General features: G+C 33.7%; 1 protein-coding gene across 1 annotated transcript; it reads left to right on the forward strand.

Moving 5' to 3' along the window:
• Positions 1 to 1575: 1575 nt before the first annotated feature.
• Positions 1576 to 12804, forward strand: LOC128995775 (b(0,+)-type amino acid transporter 1-like). Its single transcript, XM_054420793.1, has 14 exons — positions 1576 to 2460; positions 3732 to 3817; positions 4087 to 4211; positions 5530 to 5631; positions 6257 to 6544; positions 7195 to 7320; positions 7558 to 7657; positions 7895 to 7939; positions 8507 to 8633; positions 9539 to 9642; positions 10947 to 11043; positions 11735 to 11884; positions 12022 to 12193; positions 12659 to 12804. The coding sequence occupies exons 1-14, from the start codon at positions 1576 to 1578 to the stop codon at positions 12802 to 12804; spliced, it is 2553 nt and encodes an 850-aa protein (XP_054276768.1).
• Positions 12805 to 14339: the final 1535 nt, after the last annotated feature.

Consider the following 14339-nt stretch of genomic DNA (forward strand, 5'->3'; position numbering starts at 1 on the left):
GTCATAGACTAACTAACACAAGTAGACTTCTCATCCCATTGTAAATTTTGAAGCACGTTTTTCGTGTCTAGTTCATGTACGTGACACAAAGGCGCTAGTGTCGACAAAACTTTGTTTCCATTATTTTAGGGTTAATTTCTTGATTTGTGCATTACTGTTTGGTTATATAACTAGGGGACAAGTTATTGTTTATGATTAGATCGTATTATTTGGTTAAACGAGGTTTTAAATGGCTGTAATAACAGGAAACAAATTGCAAACAAAACACGACCTCTACGTAAACCGTACAGAACTAACAATAAAATTGTCTTCAGCTGTTCCATAAGGATGAGAAATCTACTAAGGAAGTATGTTTTATCTATGGTTAGGTTTTGTCCATGGTGGAAGGAAAATACATAGGTGTGCTACTCCCGTCATATTCTGACGTCACTCGGATTGCAAACAAAAGATCATCTGATTGTAACTGTCAAATTAGTATATGTATTTATTTTGATTTGGTTGTTATTGTTTTTCTAATGTGTGTTTCTATAAAAAAAAAACAATAACAATCAAATCAAAACAAATGCATACTAATTTGACAGTTACAATCAGATGATCTTTTGTTTGCAATCCGAGTGACGTCAGAATATGACGGGATTAGCACACCTATGTATTTTCCTTCCACCATGGGTTTTGTCATAGATAAAACAGTTTTGTCTTACATTAAACCTTTAAACCTACTCATGAATATCTGTATTTCAGGGATAAACAGAAATACATTCCAAGGATAAACTCCCTGGATATGGATTGTTAATGTTTTTCTGCTAAACCCATACAGTGTTTTTTTAATATCCATGTTTTAGTTTTATGAAAAGCGTTAACAAATCAAATATTATCAATGTTAAACATTCTAGTTTGAAAGAGGATTTCATTTATTAAACATTTGTCCATTTTAGAACCAAGATGCATCTGCTCTAAGATATATTTACATTTTGTTATATGCAGTCAACTTATTTTCATTAGGTACTTTGATACTTTCTTGTATCAGCTGTGTTTCAAATCTAATTTGGTTTCTTAAGAAATAAATATTTTTGTAAACAAACCTGTGTTTTTGTTTTTGAAGACATGATGTTGATAGTGAGTTTACCATTTGAGACTTTTAACTAGTTTATGCCTTAATTTTACGTTGTTAACTATACTTTGGAAATAATTGAGAAAAAAAAAGAATCAGTGTTTTTTTAATATCAAGATTAATGTTTCTTAGTGGTGTGTGATAGTTGTAAGAAGATAAAACCTTGAAATTAAACCTAAACTGTTTGCATACAATTGATCAGTGAGTAACCATTAGGATATTGGAAGCCAGTTTTTATGGAAGCTGACTGGGTTTGTGGTTTGTGTTGGAAAATCATACATAAGGTCATGTGCTTATCTCTAACATATGAGTGGATTTCCAAAATGTGTTTTGATAATTTGTAGGTTTAGACACAAAAATTGAACAAATACTTTCAATTGTTCAGTTTATAGATTGAAAACCTAACCAATTACCATATTTTACAGATAGAAACATGATAACCTAATTTAAAAATTTGGGTGGCCATGGAAAATAAAAAAGATAAATCTCAGAACAACCGAAGTCCTCGGAGAACTCAAGATGAAAATGAAGCAAGTGGATCACTAAATAATCAAAAACCAACTAATTCTCAAAGGCCTCCAAGATCACAAGATGATGAAAAGCCAAGTAGATCCCCAAGACCTATAAGATCGCAAGAGGATGAAAAACCAAGTAGATCTCCAAGACCTATAAGATCGCAAGAGGATGAAAAATCAAGTAGACCCCCAAGACCTTTAAGATCACAAGAAGATGAAAATCCAAGTAGATCCCAAAGACCTTTAAGTTTGCAAGAGGATGAAAAACCAAGTAGACCCCCAAGGCCTTTAAGATCACAAGAAGATGAAAATCCAAGTAGATCCCAAAGACCTTTAAGATCGCAAGAGGATGAAAAACCAAGTAGACCCCCAAGGCCTTTAAGATCACAAGATGAAAATCCAAGTAGATCCCAAAGACCTTTAAGATCGCAAGAGGACGAAAAACCAAGTAGATCTCCAAGGCCTTTAAGATCGCAAGATGATGTAAAACCAAGTGGATCTCAAAGACCTTTAAGATCACTAGAGGATAACAAACCAAGTAGATCCTCAAGGCCTTTAAGATCAAAAGATGATGAAAAACCAAGTAGTTCTCAAAGGCCTTTAAGATTACAGGAGGATCAAAATCAAAATAGATCCCCAAGGCCTTTAAGATCACAAGAAAATCAAAAACCAGATAGGCCCGAAAGACCTCAAAGGCTGCAAGATTACCAAAAATCAAGTAACTCAACAAATATTGGAATTCAAGATACTAGGAGGCCAAAGAAATTTTCAAAAGTGTCATTTCCTGATGAACCAAAGTTAAAACAAACTCACCAGCTTACTCCGATCCAGAAGGTACTAAGAATACAGCTTGTAGTTACCTACATTTTCAAATCAATTTTGATAAATTTGTTAGAAACATCTATAAATTGCAAACACATTTGGTGACTCCAGATTATTATTGAAATTTAATTCTGCTTATTTACCAAATACTTAAAAAAATACACCTTCATTCACATGAATAGGACACTACCATGATTGCATTTTAAGAGAAAATGACCAGTAACTAGTTTCAATTGCTGGTTTGTGTTCAAAGTACAGTAGACCCCCTCTTAACCGACCTCGTATTAACCGATAATCGGATTATCCGCCTTCGATCTTAAAATAATACAGTTTGTTTTAACCGACCTTCCTTTGAGAGCAGCTCGGTTTAACCGCCGCTTTCTAGGAATCTCGGCATTTCCGCTCCCACGCTGGGCGATGAGAACTGAACTATACGCTTATCTTCACAGTATATGACTAACAATAAGTTATTTTGTGTTGATCACAAAAAATATAGCATAGCCTATTGTCAGTTTGTCATCATTTTTCGTAGCTCAAGCACATCTGATCTGATTTGTTATCTGTGCAGCAAATTTATAACATCATAAAGTGCGTTACGATTTTGAGAACTGATTATCTTATCGCTGGAGTAAACAAACAACGCAACTTGTAGGGAAGGCAGGGAAGGGGGGTTAACAACTGCAAGGTCAAGATAGTTTTTGTGCCTCGAGCCTCCAGTGAGAGTCTTGTAACAAAATGGTCGCTTGTATCTTTAATGTCGACAAAAGGTTCTGTACTGTATTACGATGTATTTGGAAAGCATCAATTAATACATTACAGTACTAAAGTTATTAAAATAGGAATTTTATTGACTCTTGCCTAGTACTATAATATATTCCACTGAAAGTAGGCCTATTTGACTTAACCGTGTTTTGTATTTATTTGTGACTTTTCTATCAATATGAAAAAGGAAATAAGAGTAGTTTATTTAATAAATAATGAAAGTATGACTTCAAAATAATGATTGTATAATTCCAAATGAATAGCACTTCATTATGTTCTGATTTTAGGGATTGCCCGTTTTATCCGACCTTTTGAGTTATCCGTCCTAGGTCCAGTCCCATTAGGGTCGGTTAAGAGGGGGTCTACTGTATTAAACCCATCAATTTGTTTGGACAAAAACATAGTTGACAGAATTTAATCTAAACATGTTCTTCTTTAAATGAATTCAATTATCATTAAAACTGGGTGCAACAAATGATTTTTTCAAACCCTTTCAGATTTTTTCAACTCATCTGTTTCAGTCTTCTCAAAATCTCCAAACATCTCAGGAACCCGAACAAGAAGGATTCTTCGTCAGGCTTTTGCCAGATATTGCAAGGAAGGAATGGTAAGTTAATATAAAGGTGGCATTATTTTGTTCTAAAGAGAATGTCCGTTGTCTATTTAACTTTGCCCTCATTTGATGAATATGTTTTGGATCTAGATGAAATCAGAATCACAAACTCCCCTTTAGTCTAATTAGATAATAATAAACCAATGTTATTAATTTTGTTGAATATTCATGAATGCATGATTAGCGAAAGTATGTCATAAATATAGTTCCCTTCAGTAATATCAAGTCTTGTGTTTCATAAACTAATTCGTCATGTTTTCCAGGGCTGCAATAACTGCAAGATTTTTAAGTGGTGATAATACTGACAAGACCATACCAAAGGAGATCTTTCTTAAACGAGAAATGGGTTTATTTGGCGCAGTCAACTTCTTGATTACTATTTCTGTTGGTAATGTAATCGCTTTATTTTATATTTAGAACTTCTTCTCTAAGGGAACGAGAACAAGAACAATAATCATAACTTGGTAAAAGTTCCTAAAGAGTATGAAATTTTAGAGCAAAAAAAAAATTACAGAGAATCTTTCTACTAAAAAATTTTCTTTTGTTTTCAACCTACATAGGAATTCTTAACGACCCACATAGCTTTCCTTTCAAATTGTTTTCTAAATATATAAGTATCAACAATATACTTGAAATTTTTGACATTTTCCTCTCTCTTCATGATATCCTTGTTACGAGTTTCTTTAAGAGATATTTAAGGACAATAATGGTGCTATAAGTAAAAATCATCATACCTACTTACCGCCAAGGCCCTTTGTACCCCAGTTGGTACTTGGGCTCAGCAACACATCGCTTTTATCTGTCTCTGTGCTCAGCATCTTCTTGAATTCACAAACCCATGTCTTGCTGGACCTGATCCCACCATCTAGTTCTTGGCCTTCCCTTGGGTCTTCTTCCGTCCACCGTCCTAGTGTCCTGTTTCTTATCTTCTACGATGTCCGCTTCTTTACACAACTCTCTTAATACCTGGCTATGCCTTATCCTACCTTGTCTTATTCATCACTTTCTTTAGTTGGCCACACATTTTTTTAACAGGCCTATCTCATTTTCAAATACTTTTATTTTCCTTTCTCCTTGAGTACTCATGTTTCTAACCAATATAAAAGCACAGATCGAATTATGGTTTTATATAAACAAAAAAAGATAGTAAAATTCATTACAAACTAATTAATTATTAGTTAATTTATTTACCTAACCCACCATGTTAAACTTCCCTATCCCAAGCGTGATGTATACAACTTCCTTACTTCTCGAGTGATGTAAAAGTATCAAAAACTCACTCAGTGATGTAAAGAAACCCATTTAAATAACATTGAGTGCTTAACTTAAAAAATATAACTCTATGGAGCCAACGACGTTCAACGCTAGAAATCAGCTGTGCGCTTGAATGTTATTGTTATGCTTTAAAGTATTTTCCTATCTAACCTAGCTTTTGTTAGTAAAAGAACGTTACTGATAGAAGATGAGTGAAATGGCTAATGAAAAATATTGTACGTAAACCCATGTATATTGTCGGGTCAGGTAAAATCTTGTACGTTACACGTTACGCAAGAGCGTGTTTACATCACTTAGGTGAATTATGCAACTCGCTTCTGCTTCTTGCACAACATTCACCTGCGTGATGTAAAAACGCTCTTACTACCCTTGTAATGTAAATAGCTATATTACCATTACATAGTGTAGTGTTGACAACTGAAGTATTTCAGGTACGGGGATTTTCACCAACCCTCCTGTGCTACTAGAGAGGACTGGCTCAACCACGGAGGCTTTGCTAGTCTGGTTGTTCTGTGGCTTCTTCTCTTTATTGAGTAAGTTTATTTACAACAATCTAGCAAATCTGAACAGATTTGAACAAATATTAGAAATAATTTGACACCTAATGGCTCATGACCAAAACATTCAAAAGAAATGAGTATTTGGTATGTATGATGAAGTGGGGACAAATTTGTATACTCTTCATGAGAAAGTATGTGTATCAGTTTGTTAATATTGTTTATTTTTGCAGTATTTCCCATTCCGTTACATTTTCAATGAGAGCCAAGTGTGTCCATCATGCTGTTAGTTTATTGTAGTACTTGGGGAGCAAGCTGGTGCAGTCGTTAGAGCATGGGACTTCAGTCTCTGAGTTCCCGGGTTCAAATCCCACCAAATCACCAATGGATTTTATCTAAGTGATATTGCCGCAACGCCTAGGTCTAGCCTGAAGTAATGTGAAAAACAATCCCGGGCTTGTGCCTAGCGACTTCGGAAAAACAAATTTTAGTAGGCTATTGTATTGATCGGCAGTAAGTCATCTGTAAGTAGCATTTTCTTCTATTTAACTTTTAAACTATCCTAATTTGTTATTATCCCGATAGGGTCCACTACCCATTTGATCTGGATAATTGTACTTATATTGTACATAATTGAACTAACCTACAACTCTGGTTCCAGTCGCTATCACCTACGGAGAATTGGTATTCCTCGTGTCCCAGTCGGGAGAAAAGTTCTCGTATCTTCTGGCTGCGTTCTCCCCCATCAACAAAGTGTTCGGCCCACTGCCTGCGTTCCTCAGCATGTGGATGGAAACTTTGTTTACGGGACCTGCGCAAGTCTCGCTCATGGCCCTACTCTTCGCGGAACACCTGTACTCCCCGATATCCTCGTCTTTGAATACCTACACCAACATCGACGTCACCGAGCCGTACCACTTGAAACAAATTATTGGCGTGACAGTTCTTGGTGGGTTGTTGCTGAGATTATTTTGAAGTTGTGATTGTTAGATAAAATTTGTTGCTTGAATTCGATAATTGCTTACTTTACCTGCACAGTACCTTGAAACGAGGAAGGATGGAGTATGGTTCTTTACTTGCACCAATACGAAAAGAGGTTAGGATACTCATTTCATTGCAATATGGATAGTGATTGTAATAAATAAGTGGACTTAAAACAGTTATAAAATAAGTACAATAATTAATGGTTTTTTTTATAATATAGTAGGTTTACAGTTTAGGTTAAATTTTAGATAGAATCTTTTTCTGAATCCATATTTATCATTGGACTAATTAATGATGGTAATCTAAGAAAAAATCACCATTTAATCGACTCGGACGGGTAGGTCTCTTTCAAAAACGTGAAAAATGTCAACAAGGTAAAAGATTTTACTAAAATAGCGTTGTTAGTATTAAACCCAAATGTTCTATCAATAAAATAATAAAGTAGAGTTTAAATAAATTTATTTCAGCACACCTATATTTTTTTAAAAGAATTAGTTTGACTTTAGATGCTAAAAATACTATCATTAAATATCTATCTGGAGGTAATTTGTCTTTAAAAACAGCAGAATGATTTATTGAATGTGTAATTGAAATGTTATGTAATTTATGTTTCAGTTCTAATAACATGCGTTAACTTCCAAAGCATCAGGACTTGTGTGATGGTCCAAAACTTGTTTGGAGTTGTCAAAATGCTGATTTGTTTAGCTGTTATTGTTGGAGGACTACATGGTCTGAGTTCAGGTAAGAAAAGTATTCTAAAACCAATTTATAACCTTCCATCAGGCGCTAGCAATGATTAACACACGTTTTATGAAAATGCAAAGTTATACATCATACCTTCATTAGTCCTGAAGCAGAAAATAGGTATTCAGTCTGAAAAGTTTTAAAATAGTTCTATGCTATGTTTTTAGTTGATTTCCAGGTATTTTTCCAAAACTTTTTCACCTGCGGTTATAGCTTTTCTTTGTTTCGTTACAGGCAATGTTCATAGCTTCGACTATCTTTTCAACGACTGGAAAGGCAACTCCACGGGTCTGTTGAAGGCTGTATACAGAGGAATGTGGACTTATGAGGGATGGTACGTATTGCCAAACACGGTTTTATCTGAGAAATGTGTTTTTTTACTTTATCTACATACACAACAAAAATACAACACAATGATAGAATAACAAGTACTTTTGGCTGTAAAGTTTATATTTACTACTGATTATTTTTTCAAAGTGTGTGTTGTGAACAAATTAGTTTACATAAAACATGACGGATAAAGACAACAAAAGTCGGAGAATTGTTTTCTAACAAACAATATTTTTTTCAGGAGTACAGTAGTGATTATTTCAGAAGAGGTCATAGATCCTTTAAGGTAATTTTTTTTAAGGGCTAAATAGTTTAATACAATTATTATTGTCACAGGAATATAGTAAAGAACACTGAATTTTAGTGGATAATAAGATAATTTTTAATTTTCTTATTTGAAATATTGTACAAGTTTTTTAATTGAGAAAAGTTGTTACTTCATAGAATAATATTTAAAAAAAATTAAGAGTGAGGAGTTTTAAGCTAGTTATTAACCAAATTAGTTTCAACGTTTATGTTAAGGGGTTAGTCATACAGAATCTTTGTGTTATTTGTTTAATGATTTTTATTTATTTTTTTAATGACATTGGCACTACTCTTGTATTTGTGTAGCCTACAAAATATAAACGGGGGTTTTATTTGATTTTATCGTTTTACTTTTAGTAAAAAAAAATTAAACATAAAACTTTACAAAAAATCCCTAAAATAATCTATATAGCCTCCGCAGGTTTGAATATTTCCTCAACAGTAGACTTTATTCTCAGTAAGCATGCTAGCTATAAATTAAAATTACCACAGCAAATCTAATAATATTCAATTCATCCTGTTATAACAAACGTTTATCTAATTGCAGGACTATTCCAGCAGCCATAATTATTGGTGTGCCGATAGTAACTTTTTTATACCTGGCGATGAACGTGTCTTTTCTCTGCCTGCTGACAGCAAGTGAAATAAAAGCTGCGCCTACTAGATTCTATTTTGTAAGTATACAGAAGAAAGTATGATGGACGATAGAATATTATCTGAAAACTTAGAAAAACAAATCCATGCTGTAGACCCCTTCCATAAACAAACCACCATGAAAGAAAATACAATTTAATTCCATTAAATTTATAGAATTCATTATTTGTGTTTAAAAGAGACTAGCAATATAATTTTAGGTTGTGAAAAAAAAAAACTTTTGTTAGTTAAACCACTAGGCGCTATTTGAGCTAGTAAAATCTGTCTAGTTAACCAAGGACACAGCTGAATTAAGGAAATAGTGTATAACGTAAAACTAAAGATAACTGAGGAGTGTTTGTTGTTAGATTAACATTGTTACAGCTAAAACAGAAATGAACTGAAGAAGTGCTCAAGTTGACTTTTCATTGCAATCCGCTAAACATACGTTTTATTTTGGAAATTCTGCAAAGCGCTGCGATGGAATAAGGAGTGTAAAACCATCGGCTGAATTTGACCAGTTCTATCTTTACTTGTAAACAAAGAAACGTCAATTTACTTCTAATAATCTTTTAATATACCTCAAACAATTGAAAGTGTATGAAATATGTATTAGATGTAGTAAGATTTTTCCACCAGTTATCCGTCAAATATAGGAAGAATATTGTTAATATCGTTTTTTGAAAGCTTAACAAAGTTGACATATACTTCTCAGCGTTTTCCAACATTTTTCTTCTGGATTTAAAAGCGTCACTCCCCCATCCCCCTATCTTAAGACTATCCCTTTAAAAGTAAAATGTGTACTACAAGTAAACCAGGGTAAAAACACAACTCACAACAACTTAAAATATTTTTTATCGTTTGATTAAGCTGTAATGCGATGTTGGGTTGAATCCATAAATCTAACTTCAAAGTTTAATTGGCTTAATTCTTTTCCTATTTGCAGATTTTTGGGGAAAGACTATTTGGCCCTGGGAGTATGGTTATGCCAACATTCTTTGCAATCTCAGCTTTAAGCAGTTCTATGGGAATTCAATTGGGAATGTCAAGGTAATGTTTGTATTTATGTTTGTTTGTTCTAAGAAATAATGTTAATTGTAGATTCAGTCATTGATAATTAATGTCCAATCAAAATAAATGTTAATACATTTTGAATTATTTTGTTTAAAGAAGCAATATTATATTCCATCTTATATTTGGAGAACTTTTTATTGGGGTAATAAGTGGATTTAGCAGCCCTCAAATCCTACGGTTTCTGAGTTATTGTGTTATTGTGTATGCGTGTGTTTGTGTTATTTTTAGGAAATTTCCCTATAGGAAAGTAGATACCGTAGGTGGTACGGTAAGACCTAGGCCCGGAATCGATTTACTTTTTCATTTTGATGTCCCCAGAGGCCAAAAACACCATTCGTTAAAATTTTTATACAGTATATGGATTTATTTATATTTATAGTATTTAATTATATACATTTATATATATGTGTGTCCGTGAGTGCGATAACTCGAGTAATTTTTGTCCGATTTTGATGAAATTTGATTTGCAAGTGTAAGGCGGGATAAACTTGAATGAGTTAGCGAACCAGCATGGTCGGACCATGGGAGCGGGGTTTTATGGGGTAAAAATTAGTTTTTCTCATTTTTGACCCTCAAAACATAAAATTTCCCAATTTCTCTCTAGACCTTCTAAAAGAGCTCATAAAAAACAACAAATAATTCAGTATATCAAAGTGTTTTTGTACAGTTATTGGTTATGGAGAAAACTCAAAAAATTTGTAATTTAAAATTCCCATGTTATTCTTATGAAGAATATTGTAAAATGTTGTAGTTTGCTTTTTTATGGATATGATATATTTTTATCAAATTTGTCAAATTTATTGATTTTATACTAAGCTATAATTATTTTACTTAAAAACACACTTTATTAGTTTCCTTGTAGCAGCAAACCTAGTTACTCGTTATACCTACTTTTATTTAAATAGATTAATTGAAAATTAATTCAGGCAAATTGAAATTCGCTTAGATAGCAGATTTGCTGCAAAAGGGGTATTTTAGTTTTGGCTGGATTTTTTACTGATTTTCTTGTATTTTACGCACCATCTCACCTGAGGATGGAATCAGATTCGTGATCTCCAAACATCATGAATACATTTATATTTTTTTTTGTTACCAATTAATTGTGATGGATAAATTATAAACTTCTTACACAAAATTATACCATAATTACTGATCACAATGAATCATAAGCAGGTCAAAACACTAGTTTTCAAAACTGTAACAGAATGAAAAAATGTTGATGCAATATAATTTTTAACACTTTAATGACCACTGTGATTTAAGATTAATTTATTTTTCAGGTCGTGTTTTGCGGGCGGAAGAGAAGGCCATACATTGGAGGTTTTGTCTTACATCCATGTTCGTAGATTCGTGCCGATCCCGGCAGTCTTAGCTCAGGTTTGATTAAGGTTTGATTAATAAAATAAATCTACAATATTTCTACCGCTGTTCCAACCAACAATTGGTGTATTATTCAAGAAATTTCACTAGAGAAACATCCTTTAACGTAGAATATATTGTTTAACGGCAGATATGGCTTATTTGCAGCTGTTTTCATTGTTTTTATTGCATAGGTGAAAACAATCATTAGTTCTATGGTTTGATTAAACAAAGATGTTTTAGTCTAATGCATGTATTCCTTTTTCCTATAGGTGATGTCATTGCATCGACCACAATATATAGATGTTTTAGAGTAAGATTCTATGTTTAACGTTGACTTAATATAGTTGATTGTCAACAGCTTTTTGAATTTTGAATTTTGAAAAGAGACCCAACTGTCCCTCATCATTGATTGGGTTCAAAATAAATAAAGCCTGGCCAATGAAACAGCTGATCTCAGTCAACAACAAAGCTACATAATCATCTCACACCAAAAGTCTTCCTTCAATAATATTTGTGTTAAAATACAACCCTAGGTGGGATCGCTACTCATTGATGTGAATAAAAAATAAATAACCATACATAAAAAATCTGAAAAGTACAAATTTTTGAAAATAGAGAAGTTTTTTTTATAAGAAGATTGTTATTGAACTGTAAAACAATTTATAAAAGTATAAATGTTGTGATTTATTGATGATTTTATTTTCAGGCCTTGATATCACTTGTATTCATCGTATATATCCCAGCAATAGACATGATAGAGTACGCAAGTTTCATTATATGGTCATTCTATGGATTGTCGTTTGTTGCTCTTATCATTCTACGAGCTACTGAGCCTAACACATACAGACTTTATAAGGTAAGAACATCTCTTGGTTGTGTTACCGACAGTTTTACTCTCCTAACCAAAAACTGACGGTTAAAAAAAATCCTTTTTAAAACTTGTTTTTGAATAAAGTGGAACCCTGCTAATATCTACAAAACTCTTTTTTTCAGACTCCGTTGTTCATCCCAATCATACTCACAGTCCTGAGTATCCTCGTAACTCTTGACCCGTTGCTAAGAGCCGACGGAGGAGCTGGATTAATCTTCGCTTTCATATACATGTGTGTCGGAGTTATTGTTTACTTCCAATTCGTCTACAGACATAAAAGGATACGTTTCATGGGTAAGACTGTGATAAAGACGTTTTTTAGTTATTTTTCATCGACTCTAGCTATGAGTTGTAGTTGAATTCTTGAGATGGTAAAACATTTTAAAACATAATTATGTCACAGCAAAACTACATCTATAAAATCAATAACAGTAACATTAATCAGTTTGAAAAGGATTAATGTTGCTAAATGTCCATGTAAACTCCAAAATTCCATCAAGGCCTCCAAAACCATGGTTGTTCACCTACAATATCAGGATAGCTTGGCGCAAGTGTATTTTAGTGTTCCCAAAAATGTAGCAAAAACCAACTCTTAATTCACAACTTTACAACTTAGGCCTACTTATTACAACTGTTCATATTCAGCTTAAAATGTTTACCTACACATTTATTTATGTCTTAACACTACAATAACTGAAAAAATTCACTATTGATGCTCATCTCTGATTGAAATCCTGATGTAACACGTTTTGTTTTCAGATCTATTCAACGATTTCATCCGTTCACATTTGAACGTAGCTCCGCCGACCGCACTACCAGAGGGATACTCTCACTCAGGCTCGTCTCAAAACAAGTTTTCCATCGCGGACAAACTCGTTGACAGGGAAAGATATAGCAACTCTTAATAACTTGAGGATTCCATTCGATAAGTTCTCATTGCCATCTTCTATAGACTTTGTCTTTTTGTGTGTAGTTTACTATAGGTACGTGTGTGTGTAACATTGGAGTGGGGTGAGGAATAAATGAATGTCCACTGACTTTTTTGATTAATCTGTGTGTGATATGATATTTCGGATAAGAGTTCATGAGTTGTCAGAGTCAGAAGGCTGCTAGTTCAATCCTGAGATAAGTCTAATACTAATACACGTCTTTGAGACAAAAGTGGCAATGCTGCACTCCCGGCCTACTGAAACAGCTGTTGAATTAATTCTTAATGGGATGTATGCGGCTATGGCCAATGTTTATGTTTAAATTTTTGTTATTAGTTATTACTATTATTACCATGGCAATATGCCTCTCACGCACAATTTTTATTTCAGTTGCGGTTTTTTTGATACGCACAAAATGAGAGCATTCTATTGGCTGTCATGGCGTAACGGCACTCTCTTCTCTTGGTTGAGACCCACAACTCACTCTTTGTCACTCTTTGTTGTTTGTTGATTCAGTTTGAGTAAAGTAATCAATATTTTTACCACGAGGGCTATCCAGAAAGTAGATTACGTTTTTGTCTGTATCCGCTAGGGGCGGGGCTAGCGCGACCATCTTGGTGTTAGTTTGTTATGCAGCTCAGCCTGTATCTAGCCGTGCTAGTAAGAGGTTTCTACTGTACTCCGTTGAGTTACTGTGACAGTTTAAAATGTCTGTGGTAATTGAAAATGCCGCAAATTGTGAAGTGTGTGAAAAAAAAAATGAATGGACTCTTTGGTTACAGTTCGCTAACCAAGCTTTTCGGTTTATGATCTCGTGCAACAAACTTCGCAAAATTTGTGGAAAACCCATAGAGAGTTCTGTTATTGTGAGTTTTACGGACATCGGCATCGACATTTTCGACAAGTTCGGTCGTCACAATGCTGGGTCTTCCACTTCGCTCTTTGTCGTGAACATTAGTTCGGCCATTTTTAAATTTGATGACCCACTGACGAACTCCACCTTCAGTAATAATGTTTTCCCATATACTTGACAAAGATTTCTAATTTCTATCGATTTACAGTTTTTTGCAGTCAAAAACTTTATAACTGCACGCACTCCACAGTTTGCAGCATTTTCAATTAACACAGACATTTTAAACTATCACAGTAACACAACAGAGTACAGCAGAAACCTCTTACTAGCACGGCTAGATGACGACTGAGCTGCATAACGAACTAACACCAAGATGGTCGCGCTAGCTCCGCCCCTAGCTTATACAGACAAAAACGTTATCTACTTTCTGGATAGCCCTCATATATCAATTATAAAATTAATCTGTCATAACCTAACCTTACTTACCAAACTTGCTGATAATGAAAAAATCAAATTAAGGTTTACTAATCGAAAAAAATAGTTCTGTTCATAAAATAAAATTATATAAATGCCTCAAATTTTAACAAAAGATGTACAGTTAAGAAGTAATCACATTGTAAGCAAAATCTTTGACAAAAAGTTATTGTCACTGGTGGGA

This window comes from Macrosteles quadrilineatus, unplaced genomic scaffold (genome assembly GCF_028750875.1).
Source record: "Macrosteles quadrilineatus isolate MER2022 unplaced genomic scaffold, UCM_ALF_1.0 Scaffold_5__1_contigs__length_97177068, whole genome shotgun sequence".
In the NCBI taxonomy this organism is placed as follows: domain Eukaryota; kingdom Metazoa; phylum Arthropoda; class Insecta; order Hemiptera; family Cicadellidae; genus Macrosteles; species Macrosteles quadrilineatus.